This window comes from Oreochromis niloticus, linkage group LG6 (genome assembly GCF_001858045.2).
Source record: "Oreochromis niloticus isolate F11D_XX linkage group LG6, O_niloticus_UMD_NMBU, whole genome shotgun sequence".
In the NCBI taxonomy this organism is placed as follows: Eukaryota; Metazoa; Chordata; class Actinopteri; order Cichliformes; family Cichlidae; genus Oreochromis; species Oreochromis niloticus.
This window is the reverse complement of record NC_031971.2, coordinates 30,078,350-30,094,576: the sequence shown is the minus strand read 5'-3', so window position 1 is coordinate 30,094,576 and position 16,227 is coordinate 30,078,350. Positions and strand designations below refer to the sequence as shown.

Below are 16,227 nucleotides of genomic sequence, written 5' to 3'. Positions count from 1 at the left end.
CTTTATTTTAGCTTCAGTTTTTCATAATGCATAAAGCAAGGCATACAACTCCTTAGATTATATTTCCTCACTTTCTATAATTTCCCTTAAATTCTGAAGTTAAGTTATTTTTGAAAATACATCATCCGGCATTTGCCTGATGTCTTTAAAGCCACTTGCGGTTTATTAGCTGTATCTTTAACCCTTTAAAGTCTCAAACATTCATTAATAATTACAAGAAAAGTGTTTTTTTATTTTTATTTAGTGTTTATTGAACATTCTGACAAAAAAATCGAATATTAATTCGAGTATATGACTTTGAATTTGTGACAAATTCAAAGTCAAATTCAAAGACAAGACAAGCTGATCCAGAGCTGGATGCTTTAGTGTTTAAACTAGATTCCTTCTCCTCTAAAGCCGCTGTTTGTTCTTTGTTGCCAGGGTAACTGTATAACAGGAGGCTGAAGTTAGTGATTGAACAAGCCGTGTGCGTCTTTGGTTGGTTATTGACAAAGGATTTTATTAGCATGGAAGTATTTATAGGGTGTGCTACATGAGCTAATGTTGGTTGCAATAAACACACACCTGTCCAAGCCTAACATGTGAGGTTTTATTGTTTTTAAAGCCCTGTGAGATCCCAGGGATCACACAAATGCACACACGCATGCAAGTTTTGATATTTTTTGTAGTTTTTAGTTGTTACATGTGCACAGAAAAAAAAAAATAAGTTAAATAAATTGTTGTTCTTAATTTCACTAACTGAAACTAAACTAAATAAAAAAAACTGTAGGGGTTGCAGTTAACTGAAATAAAAATAAAAACTACACCTAAGTAAGTGAATAAAGTTCATTTTTAGAGCGCTTTTCACAGACAAGAAGTCACAAAACAAAAATGCAAAAGTGCTGCAATACAAAATAAATAAGAAAATTAAGTACCGTAATCAATAGAAAATCAAAGTAAGACACAGATAAAGTAAACAGTTAGTTTAAAAGTGAATTAAAATCAACAAAACCCTGATTAAAAAATGTTTAACTCCTTTATAAGAGTCCACAGAGTCGGCCAAATGTACCTACAGTGGGAGACTGCTCCGAAGTTCTGGTGTCATGGGCTGAAAGGCTCTGCCCCCCTATTGTTTGATCTTGTGCAAGCAACAGCTAACAAACTCTGAAACTACAAGCATCAGTGTGTTTAATAAGATGCTGGGATAGATAGTCTGGAGCCTGGTCGGTTAATGCTTTGTATCTAAGTACAACAATTTTAAAATGAATCCAAAAATCTACTTCAAGCCAGTTTAAGAATATAAAGAAGGAGTAATGTGAACTTGCTTACTAGAACGTGTTAATAGTCTGGCTGCAGGATTTTGTAATGCTTGATTTAGTTGGCCGGTAAACAGTAATCGAAGTGCGATGACAAAAATCCACAAACAATTTTCTCAGAGTCACTGGCCTTTATAGGTGGTCTTGTAATATCTATTCTATTATTACATGAGACATCTGACTAAAACTGTCCATATTAAGACAAAAACTACAATAAAAACTAAGCAAAACGAAACCTTTAGAAGTAACAAAAATTAAGCTGATATGGTCGCTTTAAAAGCAAACAGGAGTTAAACTGAAATGTGAGCAAAGTTTAATTAAAACTGAAAAATAAAAACTACAATAACTCAGATACAAACCAAACTAAAAGGAAAAAATTGTTACCAGTATAAAGACGAAAGCTACTTTCAGCTGCTCTATATTCAAAAGGGGTTTTAGGTAGCACCAAATGTTGGATTTGGCACATTTTCACCAAAGTCCCTCCAGACACAGCCCCGTCCAAGGCTCAAACCAGGGATCTTTTGCTTGTGAGGGAATTTGTAAACCACTACACTATGAAGACACTATAACCGCTACAACAATGCTAGCATATGTTCCCCTGGGTTCATACATAAATTAGAAGCATGCACAACTATTGTTCTTCTGCACTGCAGTGTCAGCTGTCCAGCCTGAAGTAACACAGTAGCTTCTTTTGACAGAACTCGAACAGAGATAAACACAGGATTACAGCTAACTGCTGTGTGGAGCACAGACCTAAAGACCCCAGGGTCACACCCCCCAGGCAGCAGTGTTAAGTTTCAGACTGGTGAGAGACTGGTAAAGTGATCTGAGGAATCGGCTTGTGAGCACTCTGCGTAGGAACGTGGGGAGAAACTGTGAAACCAAACTGACCATCTCCTGGATCTTGCAGCATGAACCCTGATTTGTACAAATAAGCAGACGTATCCTCAGAAGAGATTCCACCGCAATTTACTGAACACATTGCAAAGCTATAGTTTTAGGACTGTTTCCTTTCGCTGAATTGTAAGAAACTGTAAGGAACTCGCAAGGGTTTAATTAAACTATTTCAGTCAGGGTTGATTGCCAGTTCAGTTAGAAGATTATTTGGAGTCCTTCCTTTCCTGTTCTTTATGAATTTGTGCTTTTTAATTGTTGATAATTAAGTTTTAGTGAACATTGAACATAACCAAACGTCTTCTGTCATTTATCCAAATTATTATTTTTTTTATAAATAAACCACATTAAGGAGGTCCAGGCTGTGTGTAAAGTGTCTCCTTGTGAGTAGTCAATGACACAGCATAACTCTGCACTTCTGGTTTGCGGTCCACAGAAACGGCTACTGTTCAAAGCCTGAGCCAACCTTGAAAGTGATCTTAATGCTGTGGTCAAACTGTCTGGCCTATCAGACACAGGCCTGACTTTTACAGGTCACACATTTGTGACTAAAGCAAGCAGCGACTGAGCCTCTTGTTCTCACTAATATTCCAAGGACATAAACAGCCTATTCCTGGATCTGTTTATTGAGCCCATCCTGAATCGACCTTTATGTGTTCTGGTGGTGGAACTGGCATGGGGCTGTTAATAGAATTATCATAATTGCATCTGAAGTTGTTAATGTCACTATGCTGGCCAGAAACTATTAAGTTATAATATCTTTTTTTTAAATTAGCATTATCAAATGTTTTTTTTGTCTAAAATATAGTCACATGGCGCATGTTGTGTTTGGGCTGTTTGTGTATGCACAGAGTATGCACCAAACTGACATGTAAATTTTAAAAGTTATGTGTGTATAAAGGTATAAAGGTTAGATTGTATAAATGTCTTCTTAAGACATTTATACAATCTAGATTTAAGCGAAGTAAAGTCTTTGTTATTGTTGGGCTTTCCTTGGACAAAATTCTAAGAATAAAACTAAGATGCTCCGGGTCGAATCAAGACCCCGGTCTGGCCAACACATAAGATAAAAGATAAAGATAAAGATAAAGATGACCTTTATTAGTCCCACAGGTGGGAAATTTGTTTTGTTACAGCAAAAGTGCAAAGTTATATAGCAGAAATTAGAAAACACTGGAATGCAATAAAATAAAATAAAATAAAATACTGTATACAATAGAATAAAAATAGAATAATATATACAATAGAATAAAATAGAATACAAATACTATATACAACTGAGTAAGAAAATACAAAAGTACAACTTTGTCAGAGAAAGAATTGCACATATAACAGTCTTATTGCACGTGTGAGGGTTTGATCAGCTGCCAAAGTCTTTGTTGTGGAGTCTGACAGCAGTGGGGAGGAAAGACCTGCGAAATCTCTCCGTCCCACACCGTGGGTGCCGCAGTCTCCCACTGAAGGAGCTGCTCAGTGCTGTCAGAGTCTCCTGCATGGGGTGGGAGATGTTGTCCAACAGGGATGACAGCTTAGCCGCCATTCTCCTGTCACTCACCACCTCCACTGGGTCCAGAGGGCATCCTAGAACAGAGCTGGCCCTGCGGATCAGCCTGTTCAGTCTCTTCCTGTACCCAGCAGAGATGCTGCCGCCCCAGCAGACCACACCGTAAAAGATGGCTGAGGCCACCACAGAGTCATAGAAGGTCTTCAGGAGTGGGCCCTCCACTCCAAACGACCTGAGTCTCCGCAGCAGGTACAGCCTGCTCTGCCCTTTCCTGTAGAGGGCGTCTGAGTTATGAGTCCAGTCCAGTTTGTTGTTCAGATGAACACCAAGGTACCTGTAGCTGTCCACAGCCTCGATGTCCATACCTTGGATGTTCAGTGGTTGCAGTGGAGGATGTTTGTGCCTGCGGAAGTCTACCACCAGCTCCTTGGTTTTACTGGCATTGATCTGGAGGTAGTTCAGCTGGCACCAGTCCACAAAGTCTTGAGTCAGTCCTCTGTACTCCTTGTCGTCCCCATCAGTGATGAGGCCGACTATTGCAGAGTCATCAGAGAACTTCTGCAGGAAGCACTGGGTGGAGTTGTGGGAGAAGTCTGCAGTGTAGATGGTGAAGAGGAACGGAGCCAGAACCGTTCCCTGTGGGGCCCCCGTACTGCAGACGACCCTGTCCGACACACAGCCCTGAGTCCTCACATACTGTGGTCGGTCGGTGAGGTAGTCCAAAATCCAGGTAGTGAGGTGATGGTCCACTCCTGAGTTCTCCAGCTTGTCCTTCAGAACTGAGGGAAGAATAGTGTTGAAGGCACTGGAGAAATCAAAGAACGTGATTCTCACAGTGCTCCCAGCGGTCTCCAGGTGAGCGAGGGAACGATGTAGGAGGTGAATGATGGCATCATCCGCTCCAATGCCAGGCTGGTAGGCAAACTGAAGTGGGTCCAGTGATGAGCTCACCAGGCGCCGAAGCTGAGCCAGGACCAACCGCTCCAGGGTCTTCATCAGGTGGGATGTCAGAGCCACCGGCCTGTAGCTGTTGAGGTCCTTGGGGCGTGAAGTCTTTGGCACTGGAACAACACAGGAGGTTTTCCAGAGCTGTGGGACTCTCCCCAGCCTCAGGCTCAGGTTGAAGAGGTGCTCCATCACCCCACGCAGTTGGTCAGCGCAGGACCTGACGACCCTCGAGCTGATGCTCCTCAGTTCCCTCCTAACCTGGGTGGTTGAGAGAGACAGGCTGGAGCCTTGTGTTGATTGTGTATTGGATGCTGTTGTTGGGGGTGGGGAGGAGTGAGCAGGGTGAATAGAGGAGGTGTGAAGTGTCTGAGGTGTCAGAGGTGGAACAGCAGCAGTGGGGGTGGAACTGTCTGTCAGGTTTGTCAGCCAGAGACGCAGAAAGAGGAGAAGGGGTGCTGGAAAAGTTGCAGTTGCAGCACAATGGTTGCAGAAATAAGACTCTGTGATATAACAAGTTGAATTTATAACCGCTTGATGTCAAAGGAACATGAGGTGTCAAACGGCATGTCAACCAGCTAGTCTGATGATGAATATAGCGCTTCGCATTTGCAAGATGCAATACGCAGGAGATGGACCACTAAAAGGGGGTTCACTCTTCTCCGTCACAGTAAAGAAAGTGCATAAGAGTTGCAGGTATCTGGATTATCAATTACAATATCCCTTGTGTGGTTTTAATACTAAAGTTATACATGCTATAAAACTCTATTTGACGAGTTTATCAAACAGTAAGTATGTGAGAATTACTAAAGGTAGCACTTTAGCTTCCGCTTGTCAGGCTCTATCATGAGAAAAATAAGGTTCAGCATACCCTGTGATATCACATTGGCCACATGCAGAGGACAAAAACATACATCTTCCTACTCCAGCTTTATACCGGAGAGAGCACGTTCTCACAGCCCTATCAGCCACTCTCTAAGTCCTTATTCCCACAGCCCCAGTTTTACCTCGTGCAGCCCAGAGCACCCAAGGGGCACAATGCAGGGGTCCAGACAGAGGCTCCGATGGCCTTCATTCCCACCGACACTCATGGGAGTGGTCGTCACACTTAAGAAGGGGTGAGGATGAAAGGGAGAGGGATGATCCGTGGAGGAATGGGGGCAGCGTGGCTGATGATTGACCTAATGCTGGACATTACAGAGCATACAATATATCCCTGTGGGACACCAGATGATCCGCATAAGGGATTAGATTTATAATGACATAGGATTGTATAGCATCTAAAGACAAAACAAATAGTTTAACCTCATCTGTATTGTTCCTGCAGTCTAGTTTCTAGTGTTTTTACATGACAAAAGAATCTATTGTACCTCTGTATTACCCCCTCTCAGTTCAGATTTAAAAAAAGGAATTACAAGTGGGTGCTGAGCAGTGCAGGTCACAATACTTGACAGCCTGGAGAGATGTGTGTCAAATGTCCACACCTAGTAAACTGACATGTCTCTAATGCCTTAAAAATAACAAAATTTCATTTTTACTGCTGGATGGCTCCCAAGGATGCGCTGAGGTGGGCTGTATGAAGGGAAATTGTTTTGAAGATATGTTTTTGTTATCAACCAAAATTAGATGATAGGATCGATAACAATTCCTAAGCCTAGCTTCACATAATTCCTGAAGGAAGGAAAAAAACTTCTTGCTAAGATTTGTCAAAGGGGAAATTGAAAATTCTCCCTCAAAGCTGTGAAATGTCATGTGATATCTTTTATATTTACCTTTGAGATGCTGGGTAACTGAATTCCATGGTTGACACCTGTGTTCAGTGGCTGCATTCCGCATTTGGGAAGTCGTGTGCTCATTGTGGGACACACTAAAATTGACACATAAACACAACTCTCTGTATCCTGGTCATGGTTACAAGTGCTGCAAATAGGATAAACTATTTTAAAGTTTGAAGATCTAAATAGAGATGAGATAAATTATTTAAAGTTGCTCAAAGATTGCATTTTTTTTTCATACTTGCAGCCATTTCCGATCAGAAAGACCTCTGTCGGTCGAGTCGTCCACATATGCAACCTCCCTGAAGGCAGCTGCACTGAGACTGATGTCATCAACCTGGGAATACCCTTTGGCAAAGTTACCAATTACATTCTCATGCGGTCGACACATCAGGTAAAGCAAAATGATTATTTATCAGTGAATAGTAACTTGTTGTTCATGTTTATCAGAAACGGTTTAGGTCTCAATTACACGTCTATATAAAAAGTAAATTACACTTTTGGACATCGTTCATTCAGATCAGTAAATTCTTTGCTTACATTAGTATAAAAAGGTAACTTCTGTGCTTAAAATGTGCACCATGCAGCATACATGGTTACAGTTTTCTTTATTTTAGCATTTAATGATGCACTGTTGTAGCTGCTTGTCAGACATACAGTTGACCGATGGGGTTTTAATACCAGTGGCAGGGTGTTTAATTACACCCCGAACTTAACTTTAAAATATATGAAGCGTCTTGCTATGTTTGCACAGATTTCTGTAGTGGTTACCTCCAGAAAAGTTGTGGATTGGATGATTACCTTTATATGGAGCACATGTGTAAAATACAGATGACCTTTTTTTTCTTTTTTATTATCTGCATCTTCTTTTCTGCCACGGCTGTTATACGATACCAAACACTTTGTCATAACTTACTGGCTGTTTAACTACCAGTACTTGACAGCTCACTTAGGCTCCAGGGTTTCATTTAACAGACCTGCAGCATTCATATCACCCCTATCAAATTTAAATCATTCACTCTAAAATCACCGTATTAGTTGCAAAGATGAAAGAAAATGTTTCCGTGAATTATTACGTTAATGAAAATCAATACTCGAGGATGATGGTGTTCAGATTTTCTTCCATCTACTCTGTCATTTGAAACGTATATATGTTTGAGAAGATTAGCCCTGAAAAAAGAAGCTCTCGTAACAGGGTTCATGATTATTGCAACTTTCTAACATTTTATTCCTCCACCAGGCCTTCCTAGAAATGGCATATGTAGAGGCAGCTCATGCCATGGTTCAGTACTACCAACTTACTCCAGCTATGATTAACAACCAAAAACTTCTAATACGAATGTCTAAGAGGTACAAGGAGCTGCAACTCAAGGTAAAACTAAAGAGCAACATTTTAAAAAATCAGTTATACACTATGTTGGGCATTTACTAAACCCATAAGTCTTTTTCATTTAGAAACCAGGTAAAGATGTTCAATCGATCATCCAGGATATTACCTCACAGCGGGAAAGGGATGAGATGCAACAACATGAACAGTAAGAAAACTCAAATGTTTGTTTTCATGCAGCCAACTTCTTTGAGTTGCTAATGGATAAAATGCAATCTCAAAAACGTACATCTTCTTTTTCCAGCTTTGTACCAGAGCGAGCACGTTCTCGCAGCCCTATCAGCCACTCTCTAAGTCCTCATTCCCACAGCCCCAGTTTTACATCATGCAGCTCAGCCCACAGCCCCCAAGGGCCACAATGCAGGGGTCCAGAGAGAGGCTCAGACGGTATGGGCCCCCACCGGGGCTCATGGGAGTGGTCGTCACACTTAAGAAGGGGTGAGGACGAAAGGGAGAGGGATGATCCGTGGAGGAATGGGGGCAGCGTGGATGATGATCGGCCTAATGGTGGACGGGCGCCTGACCGTCGAAAGACCTACCAAAAATCCTTAGATCATCTTAGTTTCAGATCTACAGATGAGCGAGGAGGTGGAGGAGAAGGGATGAGGGGCAGAGACTGGCACCCACGAGGAAGCCCTCAAGGCTCATCCTATAATTCGTACAGGAACATCGAAGATGATTTCTACAAGGAACAAGTGTACAAGTCAGACAAGCCGCTCAGACCTCCATACCAGCGACATGACACAAAGCCAAAGAGGAGGGATGGTGATGACTACCACTCAAGGTCCAGGCATTCAGAATTTGAGATGGCTGATCAGACTCTTTGCAGAACACCTGAAAATAAGAGGCAGAGTTCACCAGACAGGGGCAGGAGTAAGAAAACAAGCAGAAGGTACACGGCTGCAGAGAAAAAAGAGAGAGAAAATAAAACTGAAAATACTGTGAGTAACTTCTGTAAGTGTACATTGTTTATTTACATCTGCCAAATATTTCTTGTAACTAAAGAGATTTCCTTTTTCAGGACCGCCAGTCAAAAGAAAAATCAGTTTCACCTCAGCAAATCAGTAAGACAAAAGAAACTTCTGAAGGTGGTAAAGACAGGGACGCTGTAAGTAAACATGATGTTTATGACACCTTTTAAACTCTGGTTGTAGCTGGAAGCAGGAAGTAGTGAATTAAAAACAATTTTCTTGACCCGTTTTCTTAGGAGAAGGATCGGGAAAGTTGTGACGACACAGATGAAGAGTGTTGGTATCCTAAGAACATGGAGGAACTGGTCACTGTAGATGAAGTGGGAGGAGAAGATGATTCCATTATTGAGCCAGACCTTTCTGAGCTGGAAGAGTTTGCATCCTGCCCCAAAGACTCAGCAGGGGAGCCATCAGTAGAGGAGTCTATATTGCCGTCTTCCTCATCCTTGGAGGCGGAGCCAACATCTAATGAGAAATCTCCAGAGATTGAAAAGTCTTGTGGGGATGCTGGAGACCAGGCAGCAACAACTGTAACTGAGAAACAAGAGAATGTTACGACTTCAGCCAAAGCGGAAGACCAGAAAACGAATCCAGTGACTTCTGAGTTACCAGTTGCTAACCTTAGTGAATTCCCCAGTGAGGAGTTTAAAGCTGCATTGAAGGAGACATGCTTTGAAGGTAGTGAAGAAGCCAACAATGGGCCACCAGGAGAGACTATGGAAAATCATATCTGTGTATTAGAGGACAGCAAGACCCCAGTAGTAGGACAGGTCATGGAAGTAGTCAATAATGGAGTGCAACACCAGGATGATGTTCAGAAAAAAGGTACTGCTTACAAGAGAACATTAATGTTCATTAAAAAAACAAGTGTAGCTGTTCAGCTTATTTTTTAAACTTATACAGTTTTGTTAATCATTTGCTTCTAGCTAGTGTGAGACCTGTGAAATTATTCCTCTTTCTGTGCCTCATTAGAATAAGTCAACAAAATGATCTCAAATGACAGTGCAGGTTATAAATGTAATTAGAGCTACGTGATGGATAAGCTGAGAAGATTTTTTCTACAAGTGTCTTATTTAGTTGTCTAAACCCAGATACAAAAAAATAACAAAAAGTAAGTACGTTTCTTTCTCATAACTCATATGCCTTTCATAGACTTTGAGGCCTGCTCACCATCTCGTGAACAAGATAGAGCCGTCAGTGAACACGGCATTCCTTTGGGTAAGCATAACACATTTTTGTTACCATGACTGTTGAACTAATAAAATCACTAAAAGCGAGTGGTACTCTGAAAAATCAGCTTACATCGCAGGTTAAATGTAAGCTTGTGAAACTTGTGAGGCCTGATTGATAAAGTTTTTCCAACCATTTGGAATAAAGTCTACAACCTAAAAAGTCACCAGTAGAAGACTGGATGTCTGGGTAGATAACCCACTAAGTTATGCAGTATCAAAGTAAAAAGTAACACCTTTTTTCTAATCTAGTCTAGACTTCTTACGCGTGACATTCTGATTAAATTAAAAAACTTTTTATGAGAGTCTGCTGCTCAGATAAAACACACAACAGGGTATAGTCAGCTTCAGATCCATATGCACTACTGGAAATACTTTAGGTTTAGGTGAGGGAGACTGCACAGAGCATGCAGGAAATAGGATTTTGTACTATTGAGCTGGCAATTTAAAAATTGTTTACTATCAGATTTCATTGCATTAGAAATTCACAAGCTCACACGCACCTCCTCTGAGTTAACGAGTTTGTTAATAATTAACAAGCTCATTCTGATCAACTGCACAATTGTTTGTAAAAGATTTACATTTAATTTAACCTGGTTGTATGTTAGAGGCCAGTTAACACCTGTTGCTGTTAAAAAAATGTATATCCTGATGGTCAGAGTATAAGGTTTGAAACAGAAGTCTCAGTGTGCATCCTCATGCTTTTGTCTGCTCTCAGTTCTGAAAATTCTTTAGTCCATATATTTCAAAGCAGTGTGCTTAAAACCTGCTTATCACGGCTATATTTAATCATTATCGTGGACAAAAGCTGAGGGAGTCTTGAGCCCATAATCTTAGTCCCAAAGATAAAGTATTATCTTGTTCACCATTAGTAAGGGCACTGACAGTCTGTTGCATTAGCACTCTAATGGCCTGGAACTGCTTGGACACTTGCTGACCTATTTCTGTGAGCAGGTTGTGAAATGCACCCCTGAGGGTTCAGTATTTATATTATCATTAGAGCTAGAATGACGCAGCAAAGCACATGGCCAGTTTTCAGACTGCGGTGCAGAGACTTACTGTACGTAAGCCCCGGAGTGGCACAACAACAACAGAGCTCAGTGCACAGTGCACACACGGAAGCATTGTGCAGCTATTTCTGTTGCATGTCTGTCCAGAAAAAAACTGTGTGCATTAACACCAATGGAATACTGATAAGTCTTCTGATTGTTTCCATCTTGTTCGTTTTTTACCAGCCTGAAAGTGAAAATAGGTGTGTGCGCTGGATGTGTTTGTAATTCGGTTTGGCTCCTGTTAGTTTCCAGCTTTTACGTTTTGTTTTTTTAGGGTTTTTCTTATGTGTAATAAATGTGGATCATTGTGGGACCATTGTCAGAAACAAATTTACAAAGTTTTCTGAGTCACTGTCATGTAAAAACCCTGTTTAAATATGTAGCAAAGCCTCAAACAACAATTTAGAACATTCTTAATACATTTAGCTTTTAGTTATTTAAGAGCACAGTATCATTGCACTTTTGTTTTATTTATGTCCAGCAGTCATTTTATTCCTGCTAACTAAAATTGTTTTTCTAATTTTAGCTCTTAAGAAATATTTATAACCTTAAGAGCTTGAAAAGAAGGCGACTGGACTTCTTTTAAAGTCCAGAACTGAAGAAGCCTCATGGATGAGAGGTGAAACATCTTTAAGTCCAGTCACCTTCTCTGCAAGCTCTTAAGACTACCATGACCTGGATGACTGAGAACCTACACAGATATGTTATACATAATTAATCCTGCTATTAAAAATAGGGATTTGGCGTGTCTTCGAGTCTGAAATGAATGCAGTGGGCAGAGTATAAGAACTCACTGCCAGCAGGGTATGATCGCTTTTATTGTTAGATAATATAATCTCATTCTTTCAATTGAATTTAACCACACAAAATCAGATTGTGATTTTATTACATTACCCTATGGAAATCTATCATCAAATGTCCAGTAGAGTTATATTGGACATTAAACAGCTGTTGCCTTGCCAGCTCCATTCAGTCTGTGTGATGTCTGATTGTGCCCACGTGCAAATAGCTCGGATAATTGCCCGGTGGAGTCAGAACAAATGAGTAGATGTCACGTGTCCTGCTCCATACACTTGATCCAGGTTCTCCCTCGGCTAAATCAAGCAACCTGATTCCCCTGACATTGTTCATGAGTGAAAACTACTATAGTTTCTGTGTTTTGTTTATTATAAGACATTTTGCAATGAGAGTTTAAAGTTCCGTAATTCCACTGAATTCATATATTTTAGGATATAATTGTTTACAACTGACATATAACATATTCAAGCAACTGTTAAGGTCTCCACCTACCCCATCCCTCCCAGTGTGCTTTATTCAGTGCTCATTGGTCCAACCATGCTTAATTTTTAACTAAGCCTCTGTTTACCCTCAGCTGCAACCCCTCTGGTGCCCTTAAATCTGGTACTATAACCTATGCAGACTGGGGAAAAATAGAACAAATAATGGAAAGCAGAAAAAAACCAAACATGTATGGACAGGATACATTTGGATTAAAATACAATAAATTTTAAAACTTCGTGATGTTTGTTAGAATAAAGAATACTATGTATTGTCTATGGATAAAAAAAAAAAGAAAGGATGATGGAGACTATCAGTTGAAAGAAGTCAGTACAGGAAAAAAACATTTACAATTAAAGTTAGTTCAAAGTTAATTTGGTATCAGGGCACCCGGGGGAGAGAGAAGAAAATGTGTAATCTGAGACCAGCAGCATGATGGTTTCAGTCAGCCGCAAAACCCACGAGCCAGTCCCAGTAGAGTAGTTAATTTACGTTTGATAACTGACCTTCTATAATTGTTTTTTTTTTAATTATTATCTAGCCATAATGTATGCAAATTTGTGAGTACAATGACTCAAATTAGTGGGATGAGGCTTGACTGTGATTCTGGATCAAAATCCTTCTAAAACAGGTTTCATTAATAAATACCATGCGAGTCCCGTCTTTTGTCAGGGATTAAATTTTAATTATTGTTTTCGCTCTCTGATAGGAGTGGAGTTTGTTGTGCCGAGAAGCGGCTTCTACTGTAAGCTCTGCGGACTTTTCTACACCAGTGAGGAAACTGCAAAGACCACTCACTGCCGCAGCACGGTCCATTACAGGAACCTGCAGGTACAAACTGCACGACGGCACACACCTCTTTTCTTTTATCCAGTAATTATATGAACACATCAAACTTTTATGGCGGGAGATAGTGTATCTGACATAAACCCGTGTTTGCTGGCATTCCCGCATGCCCATATAAAGTCGATCTGTGTGACGCACACTCCTTACTGAGGGATTCATTAGGTCACATCAACTGTGGCCTTAACGAAAGATTACACCAGCTGTTTTCAGCCTAGTGAGTAATCTCTTTGTTCCACAGTCAGCACGTGCATATTATATTAATTTGCCTTGCCTTTCTTCACATGAGGCTAAAACTTACTTTTCTTTTTTTTTTTAAGTATGATTCTGTTCTCCAAACAGGTTCAAAATGATAAAAATGAATGATCTTCATATTTTAATTTAGCACTAACCCCACTGCAGAGGCTGTGTTACCTATTAATGCACTGAGCAAATGATTCATTAACAACTGCGACTACATTATTTGAAATAATCTTTTTGAAAAACAGACTTCATTGCTCTCAGAAAGATGTTCTTCACAAAATTTTGTTTGGCAGACATAACAGATATTAAATAATCAGATAGCACAAAGACACTTTTGGCAATAAATAACTCAATAGTTTGTTTATTACGAGAAAGTTTGCTAATCCGAGTTCCTGAAATGTGAGGATTTACTTTTCTAATGGGCGTTAGTGGCTTGACTAATCGTCTAACCCATTTTCTAAGTTTTCATATCATAATAGCTCAAATTTAAATTACAAAAAAAAAGTTTTTAACAAATTCAACAGATCATAATCATAAATTGGAATCTAACATAAATATACAGCTTGCTGTCACGTCCTAGTGCGCACACATACGCACGAACATAGGCATCGCATGTAAACTTGCGACTGTATTAGGTTTCCCGTTATTGGCCAGTCAGCACCGACCCATCTTACATTTCCCTCGTCCTTTGCAGCACAGCTGAAGCGAGGTCGGGGAGCGTGTTTCCTTCACATTTGATGCATTACATTCCAAGGAGGAAAAAAACCAGTTTTAAACAGTTGTGCTGTCTGTCAAAGCTCCGTGTGTTTAGTAGTTTGTTTTGTTTGATTTTGTTTTGATTCATGTTTTACTCTTCTCATCTCCAGACAGTACAAAATAAATGATTTAAGCCATCGTGCTGACACTTCTCAGAATGAGGCTGGATTTTTCTATCTGCATGTAGATTACTTTAATTTTAATGACTATAATGTGTCCCTTCATGAAGTATTTGGACCACCTGGGATTATATCAATTGTGAAGTGCTTTCCTGTAAAGGGTGTCTGAAGAAAAAAAAGCATGGATGGGTGTTAGGGTGCTGGGGGATGTTCTGGAGCAAGACTGACCCATGAGACGACTATCACACAACTTGCAGAGATTAAGCAGGTATCTGCTTTGATTTTTTTTTTTAACAGAAATACCTTTCCCAGCTGGCAGAGGTCAGTCTATCGAGCGTGCTGACCGAACCTCCAGCTGCACAGTGACGATACCTCGACCTCTCACCTGCTGCAAAACGAACATCAGAGGAAGGATTTCCTAAACGATCCTAAAGCACAGATAATGTGATACATGGAACATGCGGACAAATACAAGAATGCTGATGTTTATGGGAGAGCAATGTTTGAATGGCGCAGGCAATAGAGGCTTTCAGGTTTGTACATACATTAAGTGAAATGTATAGTAAGGTTTTAAAATTTAATTTCAATTTGATCATTTTTCTTACAGTTTTACTTTAATGGTTTGTGTGAAATGAAATTAAGTTATATTGTGGGAATAAAAGTGCATTTACATTTATCTTAAATTACCTAGAAAAAAGTCTTTTACAGTTTGTGTTTTGAATTTTGTCTCGTCATCACTGAAACAACCGGGACAGATTTACGTCTGCTAAATTACTTGAATATGTTGGGTATTAAGTTTATGATTTTTTTTTTGTTACAGAGCCTGAGAGCTATGTGTATTTAACAAAACTAGACAATAACAAAAAAACATTTGTGGCATTTGGTTTTTTCACTTGTGACATCATTAGTGAGGATGTTTTCGTCATCTGCTTGTGTTTTATCTTCTCATACGTCTTTGCGACGTGAGCTCTCAGGGCCACTATTTTTTCCCTCAGTTTAAAGACTGAGGCAGATTCTCAGGTTTATTGTTCTTGTTAAACAAATTTCACTGTATAAATAATAAAATTAACATTTTTATTTATATCTGAGGCTGTTTTGAGGGTTTTTTGCCCCCTTTCCCCACATGCGATTGTGAACTTCAGTATCCGTCAGGGAAAATTATACGTCCTTTAGATTAATAATGTTTCAGTGATACGAAAGATCTTTATTTTCTCTTTTATGTTGAATGTAATTCATAGGACAATCCCAGTCATATTTGCCAAGACATGTAATGCCTTAGATATGAAACTTCAACTGGACCATGTGTTTAACTTAAACATGAACTGTTTCATGTTACGACAATTTGTTACGGAGGGATTATCAAGCTCACACTCTGTTTTTGTATACTGTGAATACTGATCCTGTGACTTCAGCAATAGTATTGTTTTTCTTTGACAAACTTTTCATGATTTTTTGATGGAAAACACTTGAATAAACATTGTGAATGTCTCAAATTAGCTATCTTTCTTTCTTGAACAAAAAACAGATTTGATCATTTTGCTTTAACAGCTTTTTTTGTGTGTAATAACCTTGAAAGGCAGTGCTGTGAAAGAGCTCCACCAAGTGTTGAGGCAAAAAAATCCCACTACATCCATGTAATTCTGCAATAAATCTACTGCTGTAAACAGAAATGTAAAACTCAGAGTAAGTTTTTAAATGCAGATGCACGTTTTTTTAATTCATCATTATTTGTTTATTGTCATAAATTTGAATCTGCTGATTACTCACAATATGCAAAAAATGTGTCAGGATTGCAATACTTTTGATTGACCTTATCATGAAAATGTTGTAATGATAAAATGAGTTTATTCACATACAAGGTTTTCAGAATTTTAGTCATTCACTTAAAATACCAATTTTAAACATGGAAGATGGGCCATGTACCCCACTTTTCAAC

At 39.6% G+C, this 16,227-nt stretch overlaps 1 protein-coding gene across 4 annotated transcripts in view; it reads left to right on the top strand.

Moving 5' to 3' along the window:
* rbm20 (RNA binding motif protein 20) overlaps positions 1-15,784 on the top strand; it is a 49,159-nt gene extending 33,375 nt beyond the window's left edge. For all 4 annotated transcript variants that reach the window (XM_005454787.4, XM_005454788.4, XM_019359744.2 and 1 more), the window contains exons 6-14: positions 6,661-6,807; positions 7,654-7,785; positions 7,869-7,948; positions 8,045-8,741; positions 8,822-8,908; positions 9,008-9,596; positions 9,924-9,989; positions 13,040-13,161; positions 14,589-15,784. In XM_005454787.4, coding sequence (XP_005454844.1) covers positions 6,661-6,807; positions 7,654-7,785; positions 7,869-7,948; positions 8,045-8,741; positions 8,822-8,908; positions 9,008-9,596; positions 9,924-9,989; positions 13,040-13,161; positions 14,589-14,657 — 1,989 coding nt within the window. In that variant the 3' untranslated portion in view covers positions 14,658-15,784. The remainder of the gene's footprint in view (positions 1-6,660; positions 6,808-7,653; positions 7,786-7,868; positions 7,949-8,044; positions 8,742-8,821; positions 8,909-9,007; positions 9,597-9,923; positions 9,990-13,039; positions 13,162-14,588) is intronic.
* Positions 15,785-16,227: the final 443 nt, after the last annotated feature.